General features: G+C 48.0%; 1 protein-coding gene across 8 annotated transcripts in view; it reads right to left on the reverse strand.

Annotated features, from left to right (window-relative positions):
* Positions 1-27,631, reverse strand: part of SDCCAG8 (SHH signaling and ciliogenesis regulator SDCCAG8) — a 263,302-nt gene that overhangs the window by 3,578 nt on the left and 232,093 nt on the right. Inside the window, exons 17-18 of one of the 8 annotated variants that reach the window (XM_082470277.1) lie at positions 9,230-9,333; positions 2,453-7,513 (exon numbers count right to left, since the gene is read on the reverse strand). The exons of 1 other annotated variant lie outside the window; for it this stretch is intronic. In XM_082470277.1, the coding sequence (XP_082326403.1) occupies positions 9,234-9,333 (100 nt within the window). In that variant the 3' untranslated portion in view covers positions 2,453-7,513; positions 9,230-9,233. Of the gene's footprint in view, positions 1-2,452; positions 7,514-9,208; positions 9,334-25,293; positions 26,211-27,631 lie in introns of those variants that run through there. 6 more of the 8 variants (XM_082470275.1, XM_082470276.1, XM_082470274.1 and 3 more) reach the window with 6 other exon arrangements.

Raw genomic sequence — 27,631 nt, forward strand, 5'->3', positions numbered from 1 at the left:
TGTTTTAACATATATAAAGGCATTTTCACATGGAAACCACCTACCACATGCTGGAAGAGGGAATTTAGTGTATGTCGTCTCCTAGTTTTAAACAGGAATAAATGTTTCAAAACTAGCTCATGAAAATTGGGTTGAGGGAGTCGCAAGTTAGGAAAGTACTGAATACTGCTGCCTGCCCTAGCGGATGCATCTGTTCAAAGTAGTCTAACCCACGTCAGGAAGTGGTGTCAGAAACCACTGGAAATAGTGACATTGCACAGGACATTTCTCGAGTACCTACTGTGTACTGTGTGGGAAGATGACTAAGACACGGTCTTTGCCCTCCAGGAGTGTGAAGTCACTAAGATGGTAGGGACTAGACAGAGGGCTAGAATGATTACCAAATCCTAGTTTTCACTTCAAGAGATGAATTGGAATGTAATGCAGGGACACGGGCCCCCATCTGGTCTCTGGCTGGGTGAGAATCATCTTCAAGAGAAACAAGTGGGCTCTGCACTCCCCAAGAGAGATTTCCTGAACTAGAGAGGGCTCTTGTCTACCCAACTTAAGCCACGATTACTTGTGGAGGATTTCCAAGACAGGACAACGAGTGATCAGCGTGTCCAAGATCAGAGTTTGCATGAAAAAAATATGAAAATCAGCCTGTTATCTTTTTTAAAAAATGAGGAAACGTTTACATTTCAAGTAGATTTCCCAGTGTATGTGAGACACTCATGACTTTTTAGTGAGCAATTCTGTGGGTTTCGACACAGGGCAATTAGAGTATGGTGTGCAGCCCCTGCTCTCGGACAGTGGGGGCCCCGGGCGTGGTGAGGAAGTGAGTGGTGTCTGTGTGCATCTCTCTGGGGGTTTGGGAGGTGGATGGACCCTCTTCCGTGGCGCCCATGGGGCTCCTGGAGCAGCACAAGGAAGCCAGGGAGCCCCAGGGCCCTGCCACTGCAGAAAGGGCGCCCCCTGTCCTCAGAGGCTGCCGCCAGCTCCATTTGCCCATCAAACACAGGATCTCCAAGAGCTGATTTGCCTTCCGGTCCTGACTGAACTGATCCAGTGAATGACTGGCTTGAATGACCCTCCCGTCCCACAGACAGGCAGGCTGCCTGCCCACCGGGTGCTCTGGAAATGGTGGCTTACTGTCTAACTTCAGAGATTCGAGGGCGTCTTTGAATACGAGAATAAGCATAAACTGCAATAGGCACGTTTCAAAAAAAAAAAAAATTTAACTGAACTTGAGGTAGAAAAGACACATACCTGTAACATGCACAACACAGAACAGTAAAGACCTGAAGTAGAAGGGAAATGTACTGTGGGGTTTTTTTAAAACCAAGCTCCAGGAAACGGGCAGTTCTCACATGAGTCTTCGCGGTTCACGCCAGGAACTGCCCATCGCCCGGCCCATTCCCTGCTGGCACTTGCCCAGGGGTCAGCCCACATTTCTCTCCCGGGCTCCGTCGGTTTTCTCTTTCATTTGGTTTTGGTGCAAAGCCCTGCATTCCTCCTCACTTTCATATCACAGTACTTACTGTTCACTGCCCGACCCGTCGTGAGCATTCAGCAGATGTGACTGAATGAATCATGTACCCTGTTATGTCCCTGTCTTCCTGCTAAACAGCTCTCGGTGTCACCCTTGGATGTCTGGATGTTTAGTAAAGAATGTTTCTCAGTTCTTCCCCTTAGGCAGGGAGCATGTCCAGAGAGACAGAATCTTTAGTCACTGCCAAAATCCGGCTCGTCTGCCATCACTTCTTAGGGACATTAGCTATGCCTATTTCCAGAAGGCTGGTTCACTGCCCACACCAGTGTGGACACCGTGAGGTCGGGCTGTAAGGGAGACGAGGGTGTGTGTGCCGATGGGACACAGCGGTGTGAACTGTGGCTTGAGCCCTCAGCCACCATGTTCCCGTCCCTGGACCATCACACCTGCCACCCAGGCCCCTTGCTGTGGACCCCCCTGGGTGGTGTGGCCACATCTGCAGGTGTCAGTGGCTGCCCTCCAGATTGAGAAGGGCTGAGAGCACACTGGCAGCTGGTCTTCTGAAGTGCTGTCCACAGACAATATAAATGCTCCCCAACTGCAAGCCCGCTATCAGTGACCCGTTTTCTTTGTTCTCGTTTTAGACCCTAACAGAGCCTTCTCTCCACAAACCCTGACTTGTGTGTCTAATTTGTTTCCGAACTTTAAATTCAGAGTTTAAAAAACGAGTCTCTCTGGGTGACCTGAATTGTTCCCCAAGCAACCACACTGCAGGGTCCAGCCGCACCTTCTCTGCGGCTTTGTTCCCAAGCCTGCAGCCCAGGGACGTCACGGCACCAGCTAGGCCCTATGCATACGGATGCTCACAGTTCGGCCTGCCCCGTGTCTCCATCATCTGTCTCTTCTCTGTGCATCTCCACCCGGCCTCTTAGCAGCCCCTCCCAATGGAATATCCCTCCTTCTTGCTCTTTCCCTTGCTCATTTGTATGTTTTCCGTCTCTGTGTGGCCAGGTGAAAAAAAGGAAAAAAAATAAAAAAGGACCTGTTCCTCATACCTCTGTCAGAAAAGCATCTATTTTTAACTCAAGAAAGAAGATAGACTCCTTCCCCCAACCTCTATCTGGGGCATTTCAAAGCTTGGCCTCAGCTGACAGAGCTCCAGGGAAGCCACCAGTACCCTCCTCCATGTGTCCCCACTTTGGGAGCCAGGCCACTGCTCTGCGGCTCTCTCAGCTGGGGCCCAGCTCCAGGCTGCTGCCCTGGGGGAGAGGGGCCTCCCTCCCCCTTCTATGCAGCCCACGGCCCAGGGGATGAATACCAGCCTCTCTGGAAGTTCATTTCCCTGCCCATTCATTTGCCAGTTCTAGTCACTAAACTCCTCTGGGCCTGATTTTTCCATCTGTGCAAAAAGGATGCTAAATGATTTCTCCAAGGGGCCCTTTCAAGCCTCCAGCGGTCTCAGTGCTACCCTGCTGGACGGTCATCTCTTCTGGGCCCTGTAATGCAGACAGCTCCGTTTTAAAAGGAAGCTGGTTCTATTACCATTTTTTTTTTAACCAGAAACTGAGCGATGTGGAAGCGAAAAACTTACCTGAAGTGGGTCCAGAACTGAGATTTGAACCCAGGCAGTTTGACCTCAAAGTCCAGGCTCTTTTTAACGCTATTCCAACCAGCTTAGTGAAAGAGCAACCGCGTTTGATATTTGTGGGATTAAGTAGGAATCAGATATATCAGGCAACCCGGAATAAATCAGCCATGTGACCTGTGGGTGGTCACCAATTTGTCCTCACCAGTCCCCTGCAGAACTTTGTGGAAACGTGGCCTCAGACATGACCACTGACCTGTAAGAAGGCAGTTCTCCACCCAGCACGGGGCTCAAGGTTGCGAACTGCAGGTCAGGAGAGGCCTGCCTCTGCCCCACACGAGTCACCGGAGCTCTGGCTGAGCTGCGTACCCCTCCGGCCAGCACAGCTGCCAAACGGGCAGGAGTTCACGGCAAGGTCGCCACCACAGATCCTCGATTTATTCTTCCCTCCTCCCGGCTGCCTGGCTGGGTCTCTGACAATGAAAGCTCTGTGGCAGGCAGAGTTCAGGCTCCATTTTCCCTGGACTCTGGGGCCTGGCTTTGCCGCCTCTGGGCTCCAACATCGGAAGAGAACTACAGAAGCCAGAAAAACACAACGGTAGAGGCAGGAAAGACTTCCTTGCAGAAAGAAAGTGAGGACAGTGACGCTTTAGCTTCCTGGAAAGCAGCAGCTCGATCTGGACTCGGGACTTGCAACGTGGGGGGATGCAGGGAGCCCTGTGCACAGACAGGAGCAGTCAGAGCTGGAGGCCACGCACGCCCAGGGGCGGGACTGCTGTGCCAGCTTCTCCCCAGGGCACACTCCGGCACGGGGGCTCCTTCCACAACCCTCGGGATCCCCAGCGTGTCATCTTCCAGCTTTCTTGAATCTCATGAGTCACGAGCACTTCCCCTGCACATGGGCAGGGGTCTGTGCTTTATACGCACCATGTTTCCATGGTAAATAGATTTTAAGAATTCCCAAAGGACAGACAGTGTCACCAACAGCAGAGAGTGGAGCCTCTGGCTGCCTCATGTTTGAAAGCGTTAAAAATAAAGACAACATTGACATTTGGGGTTGTAATGTGACGGAATTACAGTCTTTTAAAGGCAAGAACCACTTATCTACACTACATGTAATATTCAGTGTTTTGTTCACTTGTCTAATTGGATTAAAATATTTAGCTCCCTTTAAAATCTTGATTGTGAATTTATATTGCAAAATGTAATGTCTGACTTGGGAAGCAGTAAGTGGAGCAAATGTATCTGAAGCAATGTAAAGTTCAGTTTATTTTTCTTCCATGAGTCTTATTCTGAAATTATTCACTCTTGGACAAAGTGAACTAACTGTTAACGAAGAGCAAGTCTGGCTTAAATGAAGCTGTATGCACTTTTCAATATCAATTGCACACAGGGCCTTTAGTTACAAAAAGAAAAAAAGTTAAACTATGCTATTTGAGTTTGAGGAAGCTTCTCTGAGGGTCGCCAGACCCCAGGTTAGAAATGCCGCGCCAGGGGTCTTACGTCATTCTTTAACAACCCTCAGGCAGCAGGGAGTTAATGACATTTTCGCTGCATATGTTCAAGTTTATTTAAAAAAATATGCAAGTCACTTCGGTTGACAGTGTCTTGTACACAGTTTTGAAAGAATCAGGGCAAACTTTAACAGAGTCAGTTTTTATTTGAAAAATATTTTCTGGGAATGTATCAGTGTTTATTTTTGAGACTGACAATTCGGGTGAAAATCAGGATAAAAACAAAAAAACAACAATTTGGTTGAAATCAAATTGTTTGTTTTCATCTATTTAGAATTCTTTCCAAAAAATCTTGGTTCAGGAGGAGGCTTTTTAATTTATTTTATTCAGTGTATCTGCTGTTCTATTCAAGCACCATCTGTCTTGCAGGTAGCTAGCTTCGTGGGAGCGCCGACGTAACTGGGTGAAGCCCTCAGGGCTCCAGGAAGGACCACCACAGACTCTGTGGTCACCTCCAAGTCCCAGCTGGGCGACCCTACAGCTCAGTCTGCAGGCGCCCGCAGGAGCTGCGCGGCCCTCACTGGAGCTCACAGTTCTGAAGCCTCCCCCTCCCTTTCCTTCAGGTCACAAACGGGCCTTTCCTCCCTTCGTCATCATCTGTGTCTTTGTCTCTTGTGCGTGTTTTCAGCTTTCTTCATGAATCCTTTGGTGGAACGAGGTAATCTCCATGATTTTGAACATAATCACATACGTCTGCTGGATCCATGCACAAGTTTAAATCAAATTAGAAAGAAAATTCACTGCCAAAAATGCTCAAAAGTCATAGGGCCAACTGATTAATCACCAATAAGTCGGTTTCAGATGCTGTTTTCTAAACTGTAAAAGTGATGCATCTGAAGGGACTAAAAAGGCATCCCTCCCCAGACTGAACACCGAGGACGGAATCAAACAGCCTGTTGGGACAGAGGCTATCAGAAAATGCAAATCAGCTGAAACCTTATCCATCACCAAATAAATATACAAGTAAAATAATCTTGATGTAAACGACAGTCCTCTAAGTGGACAGATAATTTCCATTCTTTCCCGTCTCTCGGATTCCATCCTCCCCGAGAAAAGACTCTAAGTTCCTCACCAGCTGCCGCCACCCATCCTGGCCAGATGTTAAGAGCCCCAGGCGCTGGGTCACAGACCTCTGACCCTGCTCCCAGCTGTCAGGCCTTACCAAGACTCCCCTGGGGCCCAGGTTCTGCATCCTGGACACCACCCCTCAAGTCCCCACCCCCCAACAACCACCGTCACTCCCACGGCCCAGTCCTCCACTCCTGTCCCTGAAGAGAACAGAGGAGAATCATGTTTGGAGTAAGACTGGGTTAGTGTTTTCATGTCTCTATTTCGCTACAAGAACTAACATAGCAATTCATGATGTTTCAAAAGCTGTCTCCCAGAAGTGTTTTCCCCAGGAGTGAAGCGGGAGATTCATAAAGCCAGTGTTTTTAATCAGTCCTAAACTAAGAACAAGTCAGAAGAGCAGCCTTGAACTTGGCGATCAGCAAACTGAGCCACGTCCACTGGGTCGGCCACAAGGCCAGCCCGACTCTCGCCAGCAGCGTTTCAGGGGAGACGGGAATTCTCATGGCCAAAGAATGTCACAGGGGCAGTTAGGACGTTGAGCAGCGACCCCGGCCAGGCATGTTGTTGTGCATGTTTCAGAAGTTAAGCAGAAACAATTTAGAATAATAAAGCCTCCTAACAGGCTAGATGTTTCCTGTCAGAGGCCACTGGCCAACCCGAGCTTGTCATCTGCTTCAGGGCCCAGGGCTCAGGCACAGGAGCAAATTGGAGGGATGTGACTCAGCTTCAGAGCAGCTGCCCAGGCCAGAAAATATCCATTCTCTTTTGAGAATCCAGTGGATAGAGATTTTTAGAGTTTGACGTGCAAAATTATTATGCTTAATTCATCCAGGCTGGGAGAATGAAAGCCTTTAGCTAAACCATCCCGAAACCAGAGACAAGCCAGAGGACTCTCTCCAGGAGAAGGGTGGGTGTGGAGTGGATGTGGCCGGTCACTCTGCAACCCTCGGGAGGCAGCACCCTCCAAATACCTGCCGGGGTCAAATGGCAGCCTCAAGGGCTCCCTGGAAACTAAACTCAGAGTTCAAGTTTATTCCACGGCAGAAACAGATCTAACGTCGCACTTGGGCGCAAAGAGTGGGCCTTTGGTTTAGAGAGTAGAGAGCTTGCCTGGGTTCCTGCCTCCTCTTTGAATGCTAGTATTTGCTACTGAAAGCCAACATTTTCTCTACCAAGCTTCTTTTGTCATGTTCACATTAAAACAATTCCAAATGCAATATCTGAATCTGAAAGATCCCTTTTAGAGACGAGCCAGATGGGCCAGTCTCAGATAGCATGGGATGGTCAGATCATTTCTGTTGCTTCAGGGAAGGGAAAAAAGACCTGCTCATTTTTCTGAAGAATTTTGAGGTTTTAGGGGTTTTTTTAAATGCATTTTACAAAAATGTTGCAATCCATTTGGCAACTATCAGGTTTTTAAAGCCCTGGAAGAGGTTTCTAAGCATTGATGACCCATGTTAAGATCTAAGCGGGCTGTCAGGTAGGCAGATGGGGAGTTAAAAGGCAAACCCCACAGGATAATGATGTGGTCCAGAATGGAGAAGAAACCGCCACATGCTCAGAGCTTGTATAGAAGACTCTCCACAACCCAAGTTCTGAAGTCGTTCTCAGCTCTTGGAGGCCGGGAGCTCCACTGGTGCTGTGAGTCCCTCCAGCTGTCTTGGAGACCCGATGGCCCCAACCTTTGGCTGGCACCACCCAGGGCCCCCCTCAAGGACCTGCCCAGACAGCTGAGTGCTGGTCGAGGTCTGGCCGCACAGGTACAGGATGAGGTGGCTGCACACGCCGGAGGAGCCGGGTGAGAGCTGTGAACATCGTTCCATGGCTGTTGGTCCCACAGGATCTCTGCCCAACCTGTGCTTCTCCCAGGACCTTCCCCAGTTTGGGGAGGAGAGAGGAAAAGAAAAACCCTGATATTTCTTTGGCCTGTAATATATATGCAAAACAACCTGCCATGCACCTCGCAGCTGCCCTCATTTAACACTTCCAATGTCCCTTTGAGTTAGGCTGGTATGGTACCCACTATGCAGATGTGGAAACTGAGGCTTAGAAGAGACTTCAATGACTTGTTCAGGGCCTAGGGACGACGATGCGTTCTGGAATCACTCTCTGTTCTTTCTGCCTCCCAACACTTTCAGAGGCTCTCAACCCCTACTGTCTTCACTGAATTATCCAAACAGCTCGTTAAAATGCAGATTCCTGGGCCCCGCTCCCAGAGACGCCATCTTGGTGTGTGTGAGAAGCCCTGGAACCCATGTTCCTTTACTTATATGTTATATGACGCTTATACAAGCACACCAGCTGCCTGTGTGACTGCAGGGCGTGTGGCTTGTGCACCACCCCTCCCTGCGAGCAGCCTCAGGGGCCCTGGGAGGGGACAGTGCAGGTGTGTCTCCGTCCCCCGGCTGAGCTCAATGACTGGCTCCTGGGGATGCTCATTTACTTTCTGTGGAACAAATGAGGGCTTTTGCAGAGAGGTTTGGTGGGCTGAGTGGGAAAAATCACTCAGAGGGTAGTGGCTCCTCCATATCTGTTTGGGCACATGGTCACTTTGAAAAAAGAATGAGACAATTTCTCATCATTTTCATTTCCTGATGCATTTTTCCCATTAATCATTCCAAGCACTTCTTGCACGGCGTCCCCCAGGCACTCATGGAGCACCTGGGAGCAATCCTAATTAGAGGCTGAGGCTGAGGCCAGCCCATGGACCACCTCATTATCCTAACAAACTGCTTGATGGGGTAAAAAGCCCAGCCTCTCTGACAGGAAGAGAAGCAATTTAGGGGAAAAAAAAGGTTTCATTCCCTACACCAAACTCACCTGGACACTCTTTCCCCCATTATCCCTGCTGGTGGCCCCAGACCTAACCTGAACAGGGAAAGTCTGTTAAGGAGTGAGACTTAGGCTCCATTTTCAGTGTCCCTACTTGCTAGCTGTATGCGCTTGTTTGAGCCTCAGCTTCCCCATCTGTGAGATGGGGATAATCAATCTTGCAGGCTTGTTCAAGAGTAATGAGAGTTAATGCGTGTTATCTATGGAACACTGCCACACCCTCCGCAAGCACTCCAAACCCTAGCTCCATTATCAGCCAGCTGATTTAAAGCGAGACTCCTACGTTCCATTCACAGGCACTCCCCTGATTGGGAGCGCCTCTTTCCTCCACCAATTCAAACCTATGCATCCCCCAGGGGCAGTTCAAAGCCGACCTCCTCCAGAAAGCCTCCTGACCACCGCAGCCCGCCCCACTCTCCCGCCTCCTGCCCTCCTCAGCGGTGGTGCCTACACGCTGCTGCTCGGCACTCCGTGTGGCTTGGTGCTTCACTGTGGGTCTGTCCTCCCGTACGTACGAACTTTAGCTCGCTAAAGCGGGCAGGTCCAGGGCCCGCACTTCTGCGTCCTCCACTGTGCCCAGCACAGTCTTCAAGATCTCCCTCCCAGCTTATTCGCTAACCAACGTGACCCCCCGGGGATTTTAGCCTGGTAAGACGCAGCTCTGTAAAAGGAACAAGGAAGAGACCACGTGTACCCCGGTGCATTCTCTGGTGGGCGAGGCGCCCTGCACAGTACCTGGGATCTCAGACGTCCCACCTCTTCAGACGGGCTGTTTCTCCAGCAGAAGCCGGTTCTGCTTGCTGAGGAGCTGCACCAGCTGCTGGGCTGTGGCCTGGCTGTGCTTGTCTAGTTGCTTTAGCCTGGAGAAAAATCCACCGCAGAATTAGGGATGGGTTCTGAAAACTGGGGGCAGTAGGCCTCAGAGAGCCGGGGAGCAGAGGCTTCAGCCCTTTCCCTGCGTTCCAGCGCTCTGTGTGTCGGAGGGAAGCCCCTGACACTGAACTACGAGCTGGAAGTCAGGGTGACCCCGAAGTGAGGCCCTTGGACGTACTCCTTAAGGTGAATGGAAGTGTGTCAGATACGAAAGGCAATTGGGAGTCTTTTCGGTGACCTGTCAGTGAGGGAGCACACAGATAAAACTGAAGAAAAACTCAAACCTTAAACTCCCAGAGGTCAAAGATGAGGGGCCTAAATGCCTCCATTGTTCAGCTGGAAACGTCTCTGGCAGGCTGGAGCAGACAGCCGGTCCCGGCTGGGGAAGTGGGCGAGGGAAGGCGGAAACACTGAACTAAGGGTTTTCCATTATTAATCACTCAGTCAATCACGAGCTCCGGCATCGCTGACCAGATGTCTTTAAAGATCCTAAATTTGTCATTCTGCTGATGGGCTCTCCTCTCCAGACTTGCTAATTCACTATTATCCTCATTTGTCCACAGACGGCTTCCTACAACCAGTAGCACACTCTCCCATGGAAATGTAGGCCTTGGATTAAATTTAGACTTGAACAACTACCCAGAACTGTTCCGGAAAGAAGTTGGGTATGTCATATGCCCTTCCTCACAGTCCTCAAAAAGCACCAACAGTGAAATTAAGTTGTATTTTCACAGGAAAAGGATTTTAAAAGCTCAAGATGCCTTTCAAACTTCAGGCTACATGTCCTGCATTGAGTCAGAAACTGCGAAGATGGCTCTGCAGACCCTGGGCTCAGCCTGCCCTCGGTTCGAGCTCTCCTGTGGCCCCGTTTCCGGTGGGCTCTGAGCACAACTAAACATCTGCAAGGACAGACATTCGGGACTTAGGTAGGGGTGGGCAGACTTGTTTACTAAAATGATGCAGCACCTGGAGACAGGTAAAACTAAAACTGCACCCTGGGAAACCTAACAGTGGCCTAGTACTTTACTCACACTCTCCTCAGGTTCCTCCGCCAGGGACAACCCTCCCCATTTCCCAGATGGCACCTACCGCCTGCCCCACCCCCTTCTCGAGCTCCAGTGGGTTTTGCAGGAGGTTGTTCAAGCTGCCCCAGAAGGCACACTTACTGCACCCCAGTCTGCAGCCCTATCCTCTCCGCCAAACACTCTGTGCTCCGGGTTTTCAGTCACACCTGGTTTTCTACTACCGCTCCTTCAAGGTGTCCCACATTGCAAGGGTGAGAGGCGGGAACTGGAAATACCTGAGGCAGGGGTCTAGCAGGCGCTGCGCATGCTCCCCAGGTAGGAGCCCGCTCTGACCACGCCCATAGGTCTATGCCCCACCCACTGCCCCTGATGTTTCTGGAGAGAGCAAGGACCAAAGACAGTCTTTTTTTTTTTTTTTTTAAATACAGCAGGTTCTTATTAGTTTTCTATTTTATACCTATTAGTGTATACATGTCAATCGCAATCTCCCAATTCATCACACCACCACCCCCCCAGCCCCGTTTTCCCCCCTTGGTCTCCATATGTTTGCTCTCTACATCTGTATCCCTATTTCTGCCTTGCAAACCGGTTCATCTGTAGCATTTTTCTAGATTCCACATATATGCGTTATTATGCGATATTTGTTTTCCCCATTCTGACTTACTTCACTCCATATGACAGACTCTAGGTCCATCCACCTCACTACAAATGACCCAGTTTTGTTCCTTTTTATGGCTGAGTAATATTCCATTGTATATATGTACCACTTCTTCTCTATCCATTTGTCAGTCGATGGGCATTTAGGTTGCTTCCATGCCCTGGCTATTGTAAATAGAGCTGCAATGAACATTGGGGTGCATGTGTCTTTTTGAATTACAGTTTTCTCTGGGTATATGCCCAGTAGTGGGATTGCTGGGTCATATGGTAATTCTATTTTTAGTTTTTTAAGGAACCTCCATACTGTTCTCCATAGTGGCTGTATCCATTGACATTCCCACCAACCGTGCAAGAGGGTTCCCTTTTCTCCACACTCTCTCCAGCATTTGTTGTTTGTGGATTTTCTAATGATGCCCATTCTAACTGGTGTGAGGTGATACCTCATTGTAATTTTGATTTGCATTTCTCTAATAATTAGTGATGTTGAGCAGCTTTTCATGTGCCTCTTGGCCATCTGTATGTCTTCTTTGGAGAAATGTCTATTTAGGTCTTCTGCCAAATTTTTTTTTTTTTTAACATCTTTATTGGAGTTTAATTGCTTTACAATGGTGTGTTAGTTTCTGCTGTATAACAAAGTGAATCAGCTATACATATACATATATCCTCATATCTCCTCCCTCTTGCGTCTCCCTCCCACCCTCCCTATCCCACGCCTCTAGGTGGACACAAAGCACCGAGCTGATCTCCCTGTGCTATGTGGCTGCTTCCCACTAGCTATCTATTTTACATTTGGTAGTATATATAAGTCCATGCCACTCTCTCACTTTGTCCCAGCTTCCCCTTCCCCCTCCCCATGTCCTCAAGTCCATTCTCTATGTCTGTGTCTTTATTCCTGCCAAGGACAGTCTTATTTCCTGTGTTTGTAGCTACTTGAGACCAGGTTCAGGGTCTCCCTTGCCCTGAGCCTGGGTTGCAGTCTGGCCCTGCCCAGGCTCCCGATTCCCTGGATCAGGCTGGGGCAGAACCCAACCAACAGCAAGGATCTTCCATCCAAGTGGGAGCACTTTCCTGCTTCCGTACTGTATAAATTACATTACCTACCCTCCCACCCACCCACCCCACCCCCCCGCCTTGCCCCCATTGCCCTCCTTCTGATATTGGAGGAGAGAAAAAAAAAGTTTCCTCTGGTGAAGCCTTGGCATTGCAGCTTTGGGAAGCCCAATCTGCCCCCACTGCCATCCATCATGCTGTTATGTGGAGCAATTTTTCCTGAGAGCACAGTCTCAAAACCACCCCACTGGTATCAGACCAAACTGAAGTTTTCCTCCACCGAATCCTCAGCGCAGAGAGGCTGGGAGAAGCAATGACATCCCAGGGAGCAGAGAAGCCAGGCCAGCCAGCTAGGGGCAGGGGGGCATTCTGCCCAGGCGGACCCGCTCATCTGAGCAGCGACTGCTGTCCAGCACTGGAGTGGGTACCTCTGAAGACACAGAGGTGTTGAGAACAGACTTTTTCCTTGAGAAGCAAACAGTCTAATGCTTTGCTGTTTAAACCAGACAGGCAAAAACACCCTCATTAGCAGCTGAGCTCTCTAGACCATCAGGTGTAGGTGGCTTTCCCCCTCCAGTCAAGTCTTGGGTGTAGAGAGAGCCACAGGCTAAGAGCTACTGAGGTAGCAGCCCACTGACTTCAAGTTTGCTTGAAACAAATGAAACAGAAACATGTGATAAGTAGGTGACACCATCACGGCTTAAAGTCAAGAAGGCGCCAGGAGTGGTCATCCTCCACGTGATCCCGTGCCCTGCGGATGGATCAGTGAGATAACATCCCTGCTGACTGATGGGTTTAGTGTGTGTTTTTGGGCTCCTGAAAAGAGTGGCTGCCGGATTCAGGGCTCTGGGCTGAGCCAAAGCCTGTTCTCCCAGCACAAACAGCCGGCCATGGGCTGGCCGCACTGCTCACCGCCAGAAGTGGGGTCACTTCCTGCCTAGACCCTCCTCCCGTGGAGCCCTCAGAACCTAGATGAGGCTCAGCTGGTGGTGTTCTGCAAAATGTGGGCCTTGGAACCCTGCAGCAGATTCCCAGGAGCCCAGGCCCCGCCCAGACCAGATCAATTAAGTCCCCGGGTGTGAGCCCCACATCAGCAGCGAACCAGGGTTTTCCTGCAGAAGCACCACTGATATAAGGAGTAAGACCCTTGGGAAAGTCCTGCCTTCCCTCCAGGAGGCTGAAGTCTCACTAGCTTCACAGCTGAAGAGCCAAGGATGGCTTCCCTCCGATTCAACTTGAACTCCAAGCAGTTCCTCTAAGGAGTGTTTTTTCTCCCTTTAAAAAATATGCTCCCTCCTTTTTCAGAGTCAGCCTCTATTGTGTCACTTGATTGCAGCAATAAAGTCAATCACAAGCTCAGAAACACAACAACAAACCCAAACTCACATTTGTTAAAAAAAAAAAAGCAAACAAACTACAACCCAGGTTTTACATAAAACGGACTTTGTTATGGAAATATATTTCAGTGGCAGCTCTCTCAAGGCCTATTTTGAATATTAGGAAAACAGATTTTTTTTTAAATTAAAAAGTTATTTTTTGTAACAGTCTTCCCCAAACACTGTACAACCCAGCCTACGCTATTCATGAATGCTTTATTACCATCAGCTAAAAGAGATTTCTTGGGGTGTCCTATTGACACATACACTGTCTTTTATTTTCCGTGGTGGTTACTGCTCTCATTTTTGTTGTGCTTCTAAGTTCAAGTCTTCAGCCAACCATAGCTGCAGCTGCCACCACTGACAAGAGCTAACATTTACTGAGCCTCTGAGCTTATTCCTCCATTAAAACTCACTACAATCCTAAGACGTATGGCTAGGATTATCGTCCCATTTTACAGATGAGAAAACTGAAACCGACAGGTTCAATTAACTTGCACAAAGTCACACAAGGAATAAGTGGTAGAGCGTGGAGGCAAAGCTAGGCCGAGTACAGGTGTTCTTAACCACCGTTAACGGTTGGTTAATTCACTGAGTTAGTTACCTCAGCAAACCAACCAACTCTTGGTAAACAGTTCTCATGATGTCAAGAATTACAAAAGATCCCTTCCCTTAGGGGGTTCCCAGCCAATTAAGGAGACAAAAAGGGTGCTGCACTGAGGGTACCACCAAGGCATTAAACCACAGGGTCAATACGGTAAGTGCCAGGACCAGGAAGGCTTGTGCCTACTTAGGAAATGAATCACCATTTTCACCATCATCTACTAAGTGCTTACTATGTGCTAAGTGCTTATCATTTATTAACTTTTTAGTGCTCATGACAATTCCATGAAGCCGGAACTGTTGTTATCCCCACTTTAAGGATGAGGAAACTGAGGCGTAGACAGGATATATGACTAGTCCAAGGTCACTCGGCTGGAAATTTGGGATGTGAAAAGACGAACGGGTGTTGGTCTGGCAGGGGCCAGGGCAGGGCCTTCCCACATGAGAGGTGGTACTGTAAAGGCAATGGTGTCTGGAAACTTTGAGCTGTGCAGTGTGGCTTGACCAGAGGCTGTGGGCTGCTTGGAGGCAGGTGATGCTGGACCCAGTAACGATTTGAGCCAAACTAACAATGGATGTTGTCCTTCAGACAATGGCATTGCCATTTACCAAGAGAGGATGGGAGGAGGGACAGGCCTGGGGTCAGGGTGAGGTACCTATGAGATGCCCACTCACCCCCCCCACCCCCAGCAGTTATTCAGCTTGGGGCCTAGAAGCGTCTGGCTGGATCTCCAGCTGTGCCGCCCAAACCTGCCGAGAGGTAAGGCTGTGAACGTGCCAGGGAAGCCTGGCAGAGACTTCCAAGTTTGTTAAAATTACAGATACCCAGGCCCCCACCACCTACTGGCCCAAACCTCTGCTGCAGCGAGAATGAACATGGCCAGGCCCAGGCCTTGGGGAGGAGCCGCCTGTCAAGGCTGGCAGAGGGCACGGAGCCAGAAGACACGGCTGGATGACGGGAGGGGGGATGCAGGCCGGGAGAGGAGAGAGGCTGGCAGGAGGAGCAGGGCAGCTTGTGAGTGTCCGCCTGCCCTTCAGCAGGGAACTGTGGCAGAAGCTGACCACAGGGGCGGGACAGGGGAGACCATCCTAGAGAGCGGCTTGTCTGAGCGCAAGGCGGCAAGAGGGTGTGCTGAGGACGGAGAGGCTTGAGCCGCTGGGCAGGGCGCCCTGGAGGAGGGAAGAGAAATCCTCAGAGCTGGGCTTCCGGAGAGGCAGGAGGCACCTGGGCAGCAGGCAGGCCCTTCTCGCAGAGGCAGAGGGAGGCAGGCGAGGTGAGCCTGAGCCTGAGAGGCCTCCGGCTCAGCAGCCTCCTTATTCTGCCCCAGGCAGAGGCCACGAGACAGGAGTTGCTCTGAAGGATGAGGGAGCGGGCCAGGGGCAGTGTCTCCTGAAGGGGTGCCGTCTCAGGTGGACACTGGCATCCCGACCTGCCCTCCTGATGATCTCACCCCCTTCTCCGAGCCCTGCAAAGCCTGGGTCAGTGGGCCCCAGACACCCTTTGGCTCCTTCCATTCACAAGCTGGCGGCCCCCTCTGCCTGGAACGTGACTCCTCCTAACTCACAGGGCTGGAAACGACTGGTTTTCAATGTTCAGGTCTCAGCATAAATGTCCTTCTGAGAGGAAGCAATTTCTTGTTCTGTTTGGGCCCTTTGTTTTGAGCCGCTTCCTGAACAAGGCGTGAAGTAACTAAAGGAGAGAGAGGGGCTGCCCCCAGGGCCCTGCGGAGGGGCCTTTCAGACAGCAGCCCCTCCTGCAAGGAGGAGCCCAGCTGACAGCCTGCCAACCACACAGAGGTGCTGCACAGCAGGAAAGAGAGTGGAATCATCAGCTTTCAGACTTCAATCCCTAATCGGGATGCTCCTTTCCCAAGGCCTGTACCTCATCTCCGGAACGGCCAGGTGTTCCATCCTCTCCCAGAGACCCCCAGGACACGCTCACTGTCTGCACCGTGCTGTCCCGGCGCCCAGGGGAGCTGTGGCTAGGCCGGGCCCCTCAGGGGCAGGAGGCCATCCCTTCCTGTGAAGCCCCGGTGCTCCCCTGTCCTCACAGGGCACGGCGGTCACAGGAAGGACACTTCCAGGCTACTCTGCACCCAGGCTGGGGTCACCATCCCGATCAGGGCCCATTTCCTTAAGGACCTGCCACCACTGGGCAGATTGGGGCCCCTCAGAGGAGAAGCGCTGCTGCATAGCAAGGGCTCACCTGTGCAAAGGTTCCCTGGGAATTACAGGCGGGCAGGGGCAGCAGTTACAATGGGAACAAGCAGGCCCGGGTTTCCAACTAAAGGAGACTGGAATGTGGGCTGGGCCCAGGCACATCTCTATTGGTCCAACAGAGATGCTCTCTGCCACACCCCGCATGCACAATCACAACCAACATTTTTTTTTTTTTTAAATATGCACGACTTTAAGATAAGATGAAGCAAGTGGTGAAATACAAAACAACTTTATGGAGCTGAGTGGGCTGGGAAAAATATCTTATGCAAAACAGAAGCAGTGCAAGCTGCCAGCTCTGGTCCTATGCTTCAGACACTCATTTGCTATGAATACTGTGAAAGCAAGTGAATACATATATTTAAATTTTTGTATGTTGTATGTGATACATACAAAATATATGCAGTGTCTAAATAAGTTATGAGGCATAATAATCAAATGAACACTTGTGAACCCGGTGCCAGGGCTGTGGGACCACTCCCTACGTATTTTCTCCAGCCCAGCCCCCTACTTACCCCGGAGGTGGCCAGTAACCTCATGCATATATGGTTTTTGACCAGAGGTTTTAGTTTCACTCAACATTTAACCTGGGAGCTCCCTACAAACTACCGTGGGTGGTTTTTTTGTTTGCTTGATTGTTTTTGGTGGCGATCGTGGTAAAATGTCTTTTGTCCTGCAATGTTTTCAGACTAGAGCCCCTTCTCAGATAAGTGTTTTCAAAATGCTCAGACCCACAATTTCCCTGGAAGAGGGGCTTCCTCATGTAAATGAAGAACACTTTTCAGCTAACAAACATGTGAATTTCAAAGGTGCACATACTGTGACTGTAAAATGTGCACTCAGTTCTCTACTATTCCCAGTAGAGTACTCTAATATTTACTGAGCATTTACTAAAGGCCAGGGAGTATTGTAGGCAGTAACTAAATTAATGCTCATAACAATACTACACAGTAGGTATTTTTATCATCTGCATTTTGTGCATAAGAAAAGCCGGGCACAGAGAAGTTAGTCATTTGCCCAAGTTCAGACAACCAGAAGGGGTTAACAAGCCAGGATTGACCAGCCACAGATGGCGTGCTCCTCCTTCTGTGCCCTTCTCACGTGGGTGGGACCGCCCCTAGTCGCCTGTCTTGGAGTCTTCCTTGCCTCTTCCCTCTCTGTCCACATCGATTCTGTAGATCAGCCCCTAAACCTTCTAAACCCCTCCACAGCTTGTTCTATCCCACGCATCCCACCAGAGCGCCCATCTACACTCACTACAGTCATTGCTGGTCTGCCTCCCCCACTGAACAATGAATACGTTTAAGGACAGGAATGGGATCTTGTTCGGCTTTCCATCTCCAGCACTTAGCAAGGTGCTAGACAAATGGTGTCAGAAAGAGCAAACCACTTACCAGTGGACAATATTTATACCAAATATAATACCTGTAATTTCATCTATAGTGTAAGTACGTTTTAATATTTAATAACCTTGTTCCCAAAAGAACATAACATATAAATCAAATAATTTTAAGTATGCTATTGAAATCTGTCACTTAATTAAAAGAATCCTAGAACAGATGAATGAGTGCTGGACTTGAAAACAGGAGACATGGGTTCAAAATCCTATCACAAACTACCTATTTTACTTGGGCAAGAGGCTTGATCTCTCTCAATCTCAGGTTCTCCACTTCTAAAATTGAGCAAAGAATACCTCCTGACCTCCTGAATCAGAAACCCTGGGGGGGTGTAGCCAAGCAGTATGTGCTTTAATAAGCCCTCTGGGTGATTCTGATGAATTCTCAAGTTTAAGAACCACTGGTATGCTATAATTCACAGTATCAATCACATACAAAATGAGTTCTTCTGGAGAATAATGTATTTTGCGTGGCTCCAATTTTGATAATCAAAACAGCCAACTGTCTAAATGAAAACTATCCTAGTCTACTCCTAAGTTTTGGTGTCAGTCATAAAAACTTAAGCAAATTGTGTGATCACTTTGAATCTCAGTTTCCTCACATGTGAAATGACAGGATAAGCTAGAAGTGGATCAGCAAACTTCACACCACAGGCCAAATCCAGCCTGGTCCACTGTCTGTTGTTGTACAATCTGCAAGTTAAGAATGTTTTTTACATTTTTAAATGATTGGAAAAAAATCAAAAGAAAAACAGTATTTTGTGATGTGAACATTCTCTGACATTCAACTTTCAGTGCCCCTAAATAAACTTTCATTGAAACATAGCCATGCTCGTGCACTGGCGTATTGTCTGTGGCTGCTTTTGCACAGTTAACAGCAGAGTTGGGGAGCTGCAACAGAGACCATATGGCCACAGAGCCTAAAACATTTATTACTTGACCCTTTAGAAAAAAAAGTTTGCCAGCCCCTGAACTAGAAGATGACTAAGTTCTCTTTGAACTCCAAACGTCTACAATACTATGACTTTATAGAATTTTACTGTGTTCCTATCCTCAAATACCGCCAGCTATCTAGTCATAACAGTACACCTAGGTTGCCCAAGTCGAAGTTTTGAAAACCCAATTACCCTAATTACTACTGCTCTAGGTAATTAATTTGGTGAATAAGCCATATTAAAGTTGTACACTTTGTTCCAATGCTTAAAAATTGCTGCCACATTTTATGAAATTCCGTCTCATTAATGTGGCCATACAGATCAGCTAGAATAAGCCATGTGCTCGGAAATCTGGAACACATTCTAGCCAGCTATCCTCACGTAGAAAATTAAGGCAGTTTCACTAGCTGGTTTGCTGTTTAAATATCCTCTGCCCAAATCTACCCTTTTCAATAATGATTTCAATGCAGGAATTCATTCTAAGGGTCCTGCAATTCTAGGGAGAGTTTACATTTCCAGTAAAGACAATTTACATTCCTGTACTGCCCCTTTAATTTTTCATTCTTTCAAATTTCCAATGAGCCTTGGCTGCCTGTGGAGTACAGCAGGGGGCAGCTTAGGGCAGCAATGGGGAAAAGACCCCTGCTCTTCTCTTCAAAAGGGTCAGGTCCTGTTAGACATGTTACAGGCAACTTAGAGGTCATTCAGTCCTGCCCATTATGGTGAATCTGGGCCCCAGAGAGTACAAGTGATCTGTCCAAGGTCCCACAGACTGTCTAGAGTAAATCTAGGACTGAAACCCATGTCTCTTGACTCCAGATCTAGTGCTCTGCAGCATTTCAAAATCCTTTTTTTAAAAGGCCGTGACTTCTATTCCATACTAAAAAATAAGGACCTTGAGAAAGGTGACACACTGGGCAACGTACTGGGAAATGGCTGACCCATTTCCCCAAAAAGGCTGGGGAAAAAGGAGGCAATCCCTAGCTCAGTGCTTTTCTACCTCGCTCCGTGAAGAGCACCGGTTTGGGTTTTATTATTGTTCTTTTTTAACTTCCACTCTGTTGCAGACTGATAGTTTTGTGAAGTACAATAAAAATGCTGTTGCACTGCCTAATTGCTATAAAAGTTTCTAAGCACTTTCAATCTCTGTTCTTACCTTGTCACCGACCAGTTTGAGGACTCCTTGGTCTGGGAACCACAGACTGGCGTTGGCATGAAGGGTGCAGGAACCAGAGGCCAGAAGCTCCAAAACCAGCTTGGAAAACTCTCTGGCGGGGGCTCAGGCGCCACAGGACTCTGGGCGAGCCTGAGGCAAGGGAGGGCCCCGGCGGTGGCACCCTGGAGTCCCTGACAAGGTCGCTGGCTCTCTGCAGGACCAACAACTGCTTAAAACACAGCTGACTCTGGAAACGAGGCACAGTTTCCCCTCAGATCATTTAGGAACATCTGCTGCGTAGCTACCTTGCAGTCTTAAAAGAGCATGTGCTATCTGACCTGGCTGAGCTTGTAATTCCCTTGGAGGGCTGGGCATGAATAAAGGATCCGCACCACGAAACAGTGGGGACAGGAGCTGACATGGCAAGAATCTTAGACTCTGAAGGACGTAGGAGACCATTTGCCTTAAGCCTCAGATACCCTTAAGCAGTTCTTTGTAAAACAAAAGCAGAGTCATGGTGAGCACAGCCCCAGTGTGCAAAGAAAAACAGGACAGAGGAATGAAAACTGCTGAAAATCATAATCTTTGCAGAGTAGAATCCAGGCCACTTAGAAGTTCTAGGAGAAAAACCCACATCACCTCTCCTGCCATACCCGGCCTAAACCTAAGCCTGAGCACTCTCTTTTCAAAAATTAGTTATTTGGAAATAATTTCATACTTATAAAAAGTTGGTCACAGAGGTGTGATGAAGTGAGAGTGAGCCCACAGCAGCTAAGGAACCAGACTCAGTCACCACGGCGCATTTACTGGCACACATTTAATTAGGTTTTAATAAAAATAATTTGATAACTACTCCTGGTCATCCACTATAGAACTGTCAATGCTGAAAGCTTTTTCATTTAGCTTCTCTTCCATCTATACTGAGGCAGCCTCCCCGCTGACCCTTGTCAAAGAACCCCATCTGCTGGTTGCCAGGGTAACTGAAGGCAACCAATTGAGCTGAACAGAGTGACTCAGAAATAAAATCTGCAGCCAAAGGAATTCTGCTAAGAGTAATAAATCATTTAGTAAAAGGGGATCCTCCACACAGTGATGAGTGTTGGGATAATATGATGGCATAACTCTTCCAGCTAGAAGGGTCCATGGCAGATCAGAGTGAGTAGGCCTGCCAGAGGGCTCATGTGGTTGCTAGCGGGCTCAAACAGCAGAGAAGTCCGATCCTGCCCACTTACGTGCCATCATGGGGGAGAAGGAAGCAGCTAAATCAGTTGTTTAACGTTTGGGCTGCGAAATTCTGAATTTTAAGAAGTGGCAAGAGAACCAGTCCAGGCTTCCAACACTCCTTACTCTATTTTTTTAAAGTACCACAAGTAAACAAAATGCCCCACGTAGCCCAGGAAACTACTGTGGCCTTGAGGAAGGTGGCAAAGAGAACACTGAGACTGCTTTGGAATAAAAATGTCTAGCACCATCTCTTTGTCATCAATCAACTTTTAGGTGCTCCAAGCAGAAGTCGTCTATGTGCACAAAATATGCAGTCCTTGAGATAGCAAGGGAGACAGGATTCATCTCAGAGGGTTGGGAGTATCACCATGGGATGGTCTCAGAGAGGGTCAGGGCTCTGAATAAGAAAGGCAGACAAGAAGGGGAAAACGAGGCCTTCGGGGAGCTGCTCTGGGTGACAAGAGGCAGCACGTTGCAGGCCCCTGGCAGTGGGCTCAGTGTCGTACCAGAGTCCCTCACAGCACGGGACTCCGTTCCCAGTCCTGACCCCCACTCCTGGTGAGCGCCCGCTGTGTAGACTAGGAATCCCTACAGGCAGTAGTGCCCAGATTTTAAGAAGAAAAAACCCCGGACGTGCTAAATCATCCATCCAGCGTTTAATCTGTATATGGCCGTCCCTAGTGGTTGTGATGGGAGAGGCAAGGTTAAGGGCAGTAGCAACAACTGCCCTGACAGCCAATTACCATAGGGGATGAGGCAGCAGGGGTGGTGTGCTGGGGGATGAGGGGTGGTGGTCAGGGCAGCCTTACCCTGCAGCGCCACTCCTCTTAGGTTGCACCCCACCCTTCTAAGAGGTGTACAGGCAGGAGGATGCTGACATCTTCCCAGCCCCTGACCCACACACAGAGCCATGGGAGGACCCTGTAACCTAAGTCACCCCCAGAGATAATTTCCTGCTTTAGAAAAGAGCAACTGCCAAACAGAAGGTAGGTTTTCCCCCCCATCCTAGATGCCGCCAGTGAAAGGATTCATCTTAAAGAGTTTTAGTGAGACTCCGTAGACGGCGGCGTCAGGAGCAGCTGTGCACGCCCAGGACGAGCCTTTTCCGGCGCCCCGCTTGTCCCAAGAGCCCACCAAGCAAAGCACTCCCGGGCCACTGCGCGTCCGAGAGCCGCCAGCCCGGCCCCCACCCAGCGCTGGGCGATTGTGCCTCTGCGGGTTGAAGCGTCGGCGGGGCTCCACGTGCGCCTCTAGCGCCCACACCTGCGCTTGGCCCCCTCCGGGCGCCCGCGGCTGGCAGGGCGGCCTCGCGCTCCAGCTCCCGCCGCCGCCGCCGCGGGCCCCGCCCGGCCCTGCGTGCCGTCCTCCTCGCGGCTCGGCTCGGCCCGGCCCCGGGATGGTGGGGGCCGCAGGCTCCGGCGGGCGGGCCGCGGGCGGGGGTGGGGGGGCTGGTGCCCGGCATCTGGCTCCGGAGGCTCCGCGGGGGCTCGCAGGGCCTCTGGACTGCGGCAGAAGGAGAGGATTAAGCTGAGATGGCAGTTGAAGGAAGGAGATGGATGAAAGCTTCATTAACTCCGAGCTCACGTCCCAATTTCTTTCCCCTGAGAAGCAGTGTGAAAAAAGTTTGGTTTCCTTGTGATGGGAAAGTGCTGCGTGATGGTGTTTGCTTTTCTTACCTTTTAGTTCCTTATTTGTGAACAACAACAAAAAATTAAGCATTGTTTGTTGATCATGGAGGACTCCAATTTTAATTGAACAGGAAAAATTTTGCTAATAGAGAGGCTGAAGAAATATTACAACCCGTTTTAATATCTATGTTAGTGATTAAGCTTCTCACGTGACTTAATTGAAACTGGCGAATATGTTAAGAACTCAAAAGAAATGAAAATTAAAAGGGTGCTGGGTATGACATGTCTTTATTTTCCCCCTCCAATCTCGTCCAATAACTAAACTGACTTTTATGATCCATCCTAAAATGTGCCATAGAAAACAGAACTTCCTGATTCCATAAAAAATATCTTGAGTACTGCTTTATGACACAGTTGTTCATGCTTGAATTCCCTCTCCCTTCTTACAAAGTTACCATTAGTTACACTTCTAAACCCTACTTCCAATTCTTTGTCTCTGCTCACTCTCCGGAATTCTCCTCCATATTTCAATTCCCAGACACTCTTGAACTTTGCACATGCTGCCAGTTTCAGCTTGCGCAGAATAATCAGTGTATTAATTCCACTCGGAGACAGTGAGATTTTTCTAACACAATCTGCCCAACCTGAACTCTTTCCTTCAGAAACACTTTGCCTTTAAAAAGAAACTCCCAGCATGAACCTCATATGAAGCGACATGTAACAGACAGTGCATGTGGCGCTGGGCGAGCTGCTCAGAATTAAAAGAGAATTTTTCACTTTGTTTCTTTGGTGCCATGTGCATAATGTACATGTGGACAAAACTGACATCAGACATTTAAAGCAAAAAAAGAGTGGGGGGAGGGGGGATGTGATGGTGGAGGGAAAGAAAGAAAATATGTTGATAAAAACAGTAACTTCTGTTAATCTACATTTTTCAGTTACTGTCTTAATTAAGAATGTTAGGAAATATGTTGCAGTTTAATTGCATTGTTTCAAGAAATTCTAATGCTGACAAATTTGGGACCATGTACACTTGGATGGTAAAAGGGATTGAAGTGGTAATTTCTTCCAACTGGTAGATAATCAAAATTATGCTTTCCACAGACAATCCCCCTGCCCTTGATCCTAAATTCAGAAGACAAAGTAAGAATAGCCTAACACTTAGCATGTTCAGTATGAAATGAGCTCTGAAAAAGAAAGAAAGAAAGAAAGAAAGGAATGTGTTTTTAACCTATGTGTATGAGATAGGAATAATTTTTCAATATAAATACAAAGAATTCACAAAAAATGAAAGAGCACTTTATCTGAAATTTCTGGGTAACATTATTATCCCTGCAGAAAATAGTTATTTAGAAAAAAGTCGGTAACAATCTTCAAATTATTCTCTGATGACCTTAAGACAGTAAAAATCATTTGCCTCAGCCACAAGTACATAAACATAATGACAGTCTGAAGACACATTCAGATGTCAGGACACTGTGTCCTTTTCTCCTTCTGCAGCACAGAAGCTCTAGGCTTCATTTTTCTTTGGAGGGAAGACTGCATCATCACAAAGCAAAATAAATTAGAATGTAGTTTCCTTGCTCAGAGTACCTTTGATAGAAGTTGTAGTAGACAGGATAGCCTCCCACTTGCTACAGTTTACCACAGCCAACTCATTTTTAACCTGGATATTGCATTTCTTACTTGATCCCATTGTCTGGGACCTGGGTAGCTGGGCTCACTGCCTCTGAGAAGGGAGGTGGCCACTCACACAGCACAAACCAGGTGCTGACCAGCGACCCCCACTGACCTGACCACTTCATTCAAACTGGTTTGATGATTTGGTCAGTTCTTTGACTGGATCAACTATTCATTTCACCTTCCATTAACCACGATTTATGATACACCTAGAGCCTCAGAGTTAGTTACCTGTCCAACTGAGGAGGCGGGCCTAACTTTTCTAGCAGCTAAAGATATTGCATTATATGTGCAATGGCCCTGAAATGAGAATAAAATAAGATCTGTTTGCCCGAAAACGTAGCTGAAATGTCCAAAAAGCTTGGTGAAGAGAACAAACTCGAAAGAAAGACCTGCTCTCACTGGGAGGTCTCGTGGCTTCTTCTGCCTCAGCCTCTCAGAACAAGAATGGCCAGAGGACTTGACCACAGCTGAAATACTGCCAATGTGCTGCCACCATCAGTGTCTCAATTCTTAAACTTTTATTTACATTTGTATTAGAGAACAGAATCCTAAAGGTCTCAAACTGCTGAATAAATGGCATGTGTGACCTCAGATTCCAGAGAGTTCACCAGTATGGAATTAGTATAAATTTTTTTCATGTCTCACAGGAGTTCCAAAATAGTGAAGGGACACATCTCTTGTGTGCTCAACACCTGGGACCACATAAAATTCCCAGCTGACTGACCAAGAAATGAAAGATTTTCCATCTTTTGGGGTTTCTGGAAATTCTGATGGTAGAGGACATTCCCCCCCTCCGCACCGCCCCCCCCCCCCCACCGCAGTAGCTGGGCAACCTCCCCAGAAAACCCTTTGTCAGGCAGCACTGGAGGCTGGTGTGCAGAGCCTGGACCCCTGCGGAGGGTGGCAGGAGGCGACACTGTGCTGAGCAGGACCGGAGCATCATTAATCCCCAGATCAGACAGCAAGAGGAGAGTTCAAGTGGACACAGAGGCAGGGAGAACTCACGAGCGTAATTATAAGTTGAAAAGTTCTGAGTCAATTCTCAGAGTTTAGAGAACATTAAAAGAAGAACACACAATACTGGGGGAAAAATAGGGAAGCAGTACACGCCCGAGGGCCAATTGCCTCTCCAGCAGCGGCAAGGCTGTTCCTGGGCTCGCAGGACCATTTGTTCCATTACACAATCTCCTGAAGCCATTTAGAGAGAGCTCAAACAACTGCCTGTACCAACACGACACATGGCTTCCCATCCCGACTCTTTGCTAATCCAGACGCTCTAACCATCTTTCTTTAAGATGCCATATGGTTGGCAGAAGCCTGTAGATCTAGCAGCACATCTGCTTGTGCGTTTCTTCTTCCCTCCATCCCCCCCAACAAAAGAAGGATAGAGAGACAGACCAAGAGGAGGGCATGCATGTGTACCTCTGTCTATATTGTTATTTCTTTTTACAGATTCTAACTAAATAAAACTATTATGGGGATGCCTGGAATTATTCAGGGTTGGATCATTTTTTACTAGACAACATGGCGATTTATTTGCTTGTCAATGATTTAAATCAAGATTAGAAAAACAAAGGATGGATGATCTCCTTTCTCCAAAGGAAAACCACTTCAAAGCTCTCCCTCTGGGAATCCTTGAAATGCTTTCTTGCCGAAGGAGAGGGACAGCACCCTTGCCTGAAGCGATTTCTCCTCTTCTTTTCGGTCAAGGAAGACAGACAAGCTGAGAAACTAGCAGATACCCAGAGCCTGCTTTGTTAGCAAGCACACGCGGCTGTATGCTAATGAGTCGGCACCGACACGCTGCTTTTTTGGTATGATGAGCAAAGATTGTTGACACTGTTGAAATCCTGGCTCTCCTGGCCTGTGAGCACACGGGCTGCCTCCTTGGAATCTGGCCCCCAGTAAGACAGGCTGCAAAAAAATAATACATTTTCTACTCTCCTGATGACTGAAATCTGGCCATTTGCAACTTAGAGCAGTTGGGCAGGGGGAGGGGACATTAGAAAAACATTCTAAGATATTCTATCAAGCTAGGAATCAAAAAGACACAGGTGAAAATTATGGGTTTCTTTTAAACTAAAAGTTAAACCTGGTAGACACGTGTGAGTGATCAAGGCCAGGATGCTGGCTTCAGGAGCAAACCCTGAAAAGTGAGGGTGAGGGGCCATTATTGTAGCTTCTGCTGCACCGGGTAGCTGGGACGTTCCCACCACACCGGGCAGAGGGCACTCTGCAGATGAGACAGCCTCACTAATGGCACCATCTCAGTTACAGGAGAAAAGCTAAGTTTCAGATCTTCTTGGAAATTTGTCTGAACCATATGTTGGTTGACCATACATGGTTTACCAAGTCTGTAGAAATATATGGCAGCACAAAAGCAAAGCAGATATTCCACTGTTGCAAAAGTACTTTTTTTAAGTCAAAGAAGAGTAGGGGAAACCGCATCTTTTGATTGCTGAGCATGAAATACCCCTTTTCCCGCCTAGAAACTCTAAGGGATAGGTATTATTATTACAATTTAACAGATAAGGAGACTGAGGCTTAGAAAGGATTACAAAAAAGAAACAAAAGATCCCAAAACTTTGGCAAAGTTATGCAGCTAGGAACTGCCAAACTCAAAAGGCCGTGCCTACCTCACTTACAGTCCAGGAGGCCCCAGGTGTGCAGCTACAATTATACACAGAAGCATTACCTAGTGGATATGCCCAGGGTCAAGTATGCCAGTCTAAGCAGATCACTGTTAGCTGGTGAGCAATACACCAGTTATAATTAGTATTCAGGCAGGGGCATCAAATAGTAAATTCCATTTACTTGTACTTTTAACATGAATACAGATTCATGTAACTGAAATGTAAAAACATGAGACGTGACTAAAAAAACATTGAACATTATAATAAAAATATCAGAATTTATCCATTCAAAAAGTATGCCCTTTAAACAATTCACCTTGGGGCCAGCACATGCATTTCAACCACACTTGCCATCACCTAGGACTTGCTGACATGTTCCTTCATAGCCTAGGGCTTAGTGGATACACATGCAGGTTTGTGAATGAGTGTATATTAAGTGCATTTCATCAAAATCATATGTTTTAATAAAATACCTGCAGTCTATGCTATACTAGTCTATGATGAATCAACAGCTCAGAGCAGATATGAGCCTGATTCTATTACCAACAGGAACAACAAACTATCATTAATAATTCTGTTATTATCACTGAGATGTGGCTGTGTAGAATGATGAGTTTAAATTTAAAAAAAAAGATGTATGTTGAAATCTGAGCATGATCCAAGGCAAATGCTTCTAAGTCTGTTTCATTTCTAATGTAAAAT

Source organism: Balaenoptera physalus, assembly GCF_965194825.1.
Source record: "Balaenoptera physalus genome assembly, chromosome: 1".
Taxonomy (NCBI): Eukaryota; Metazoa; Chordata; class Mammalia; order Artiodactyla; family Balaenopteridae; genus Balaenoptera; species Balaenoptera physalus.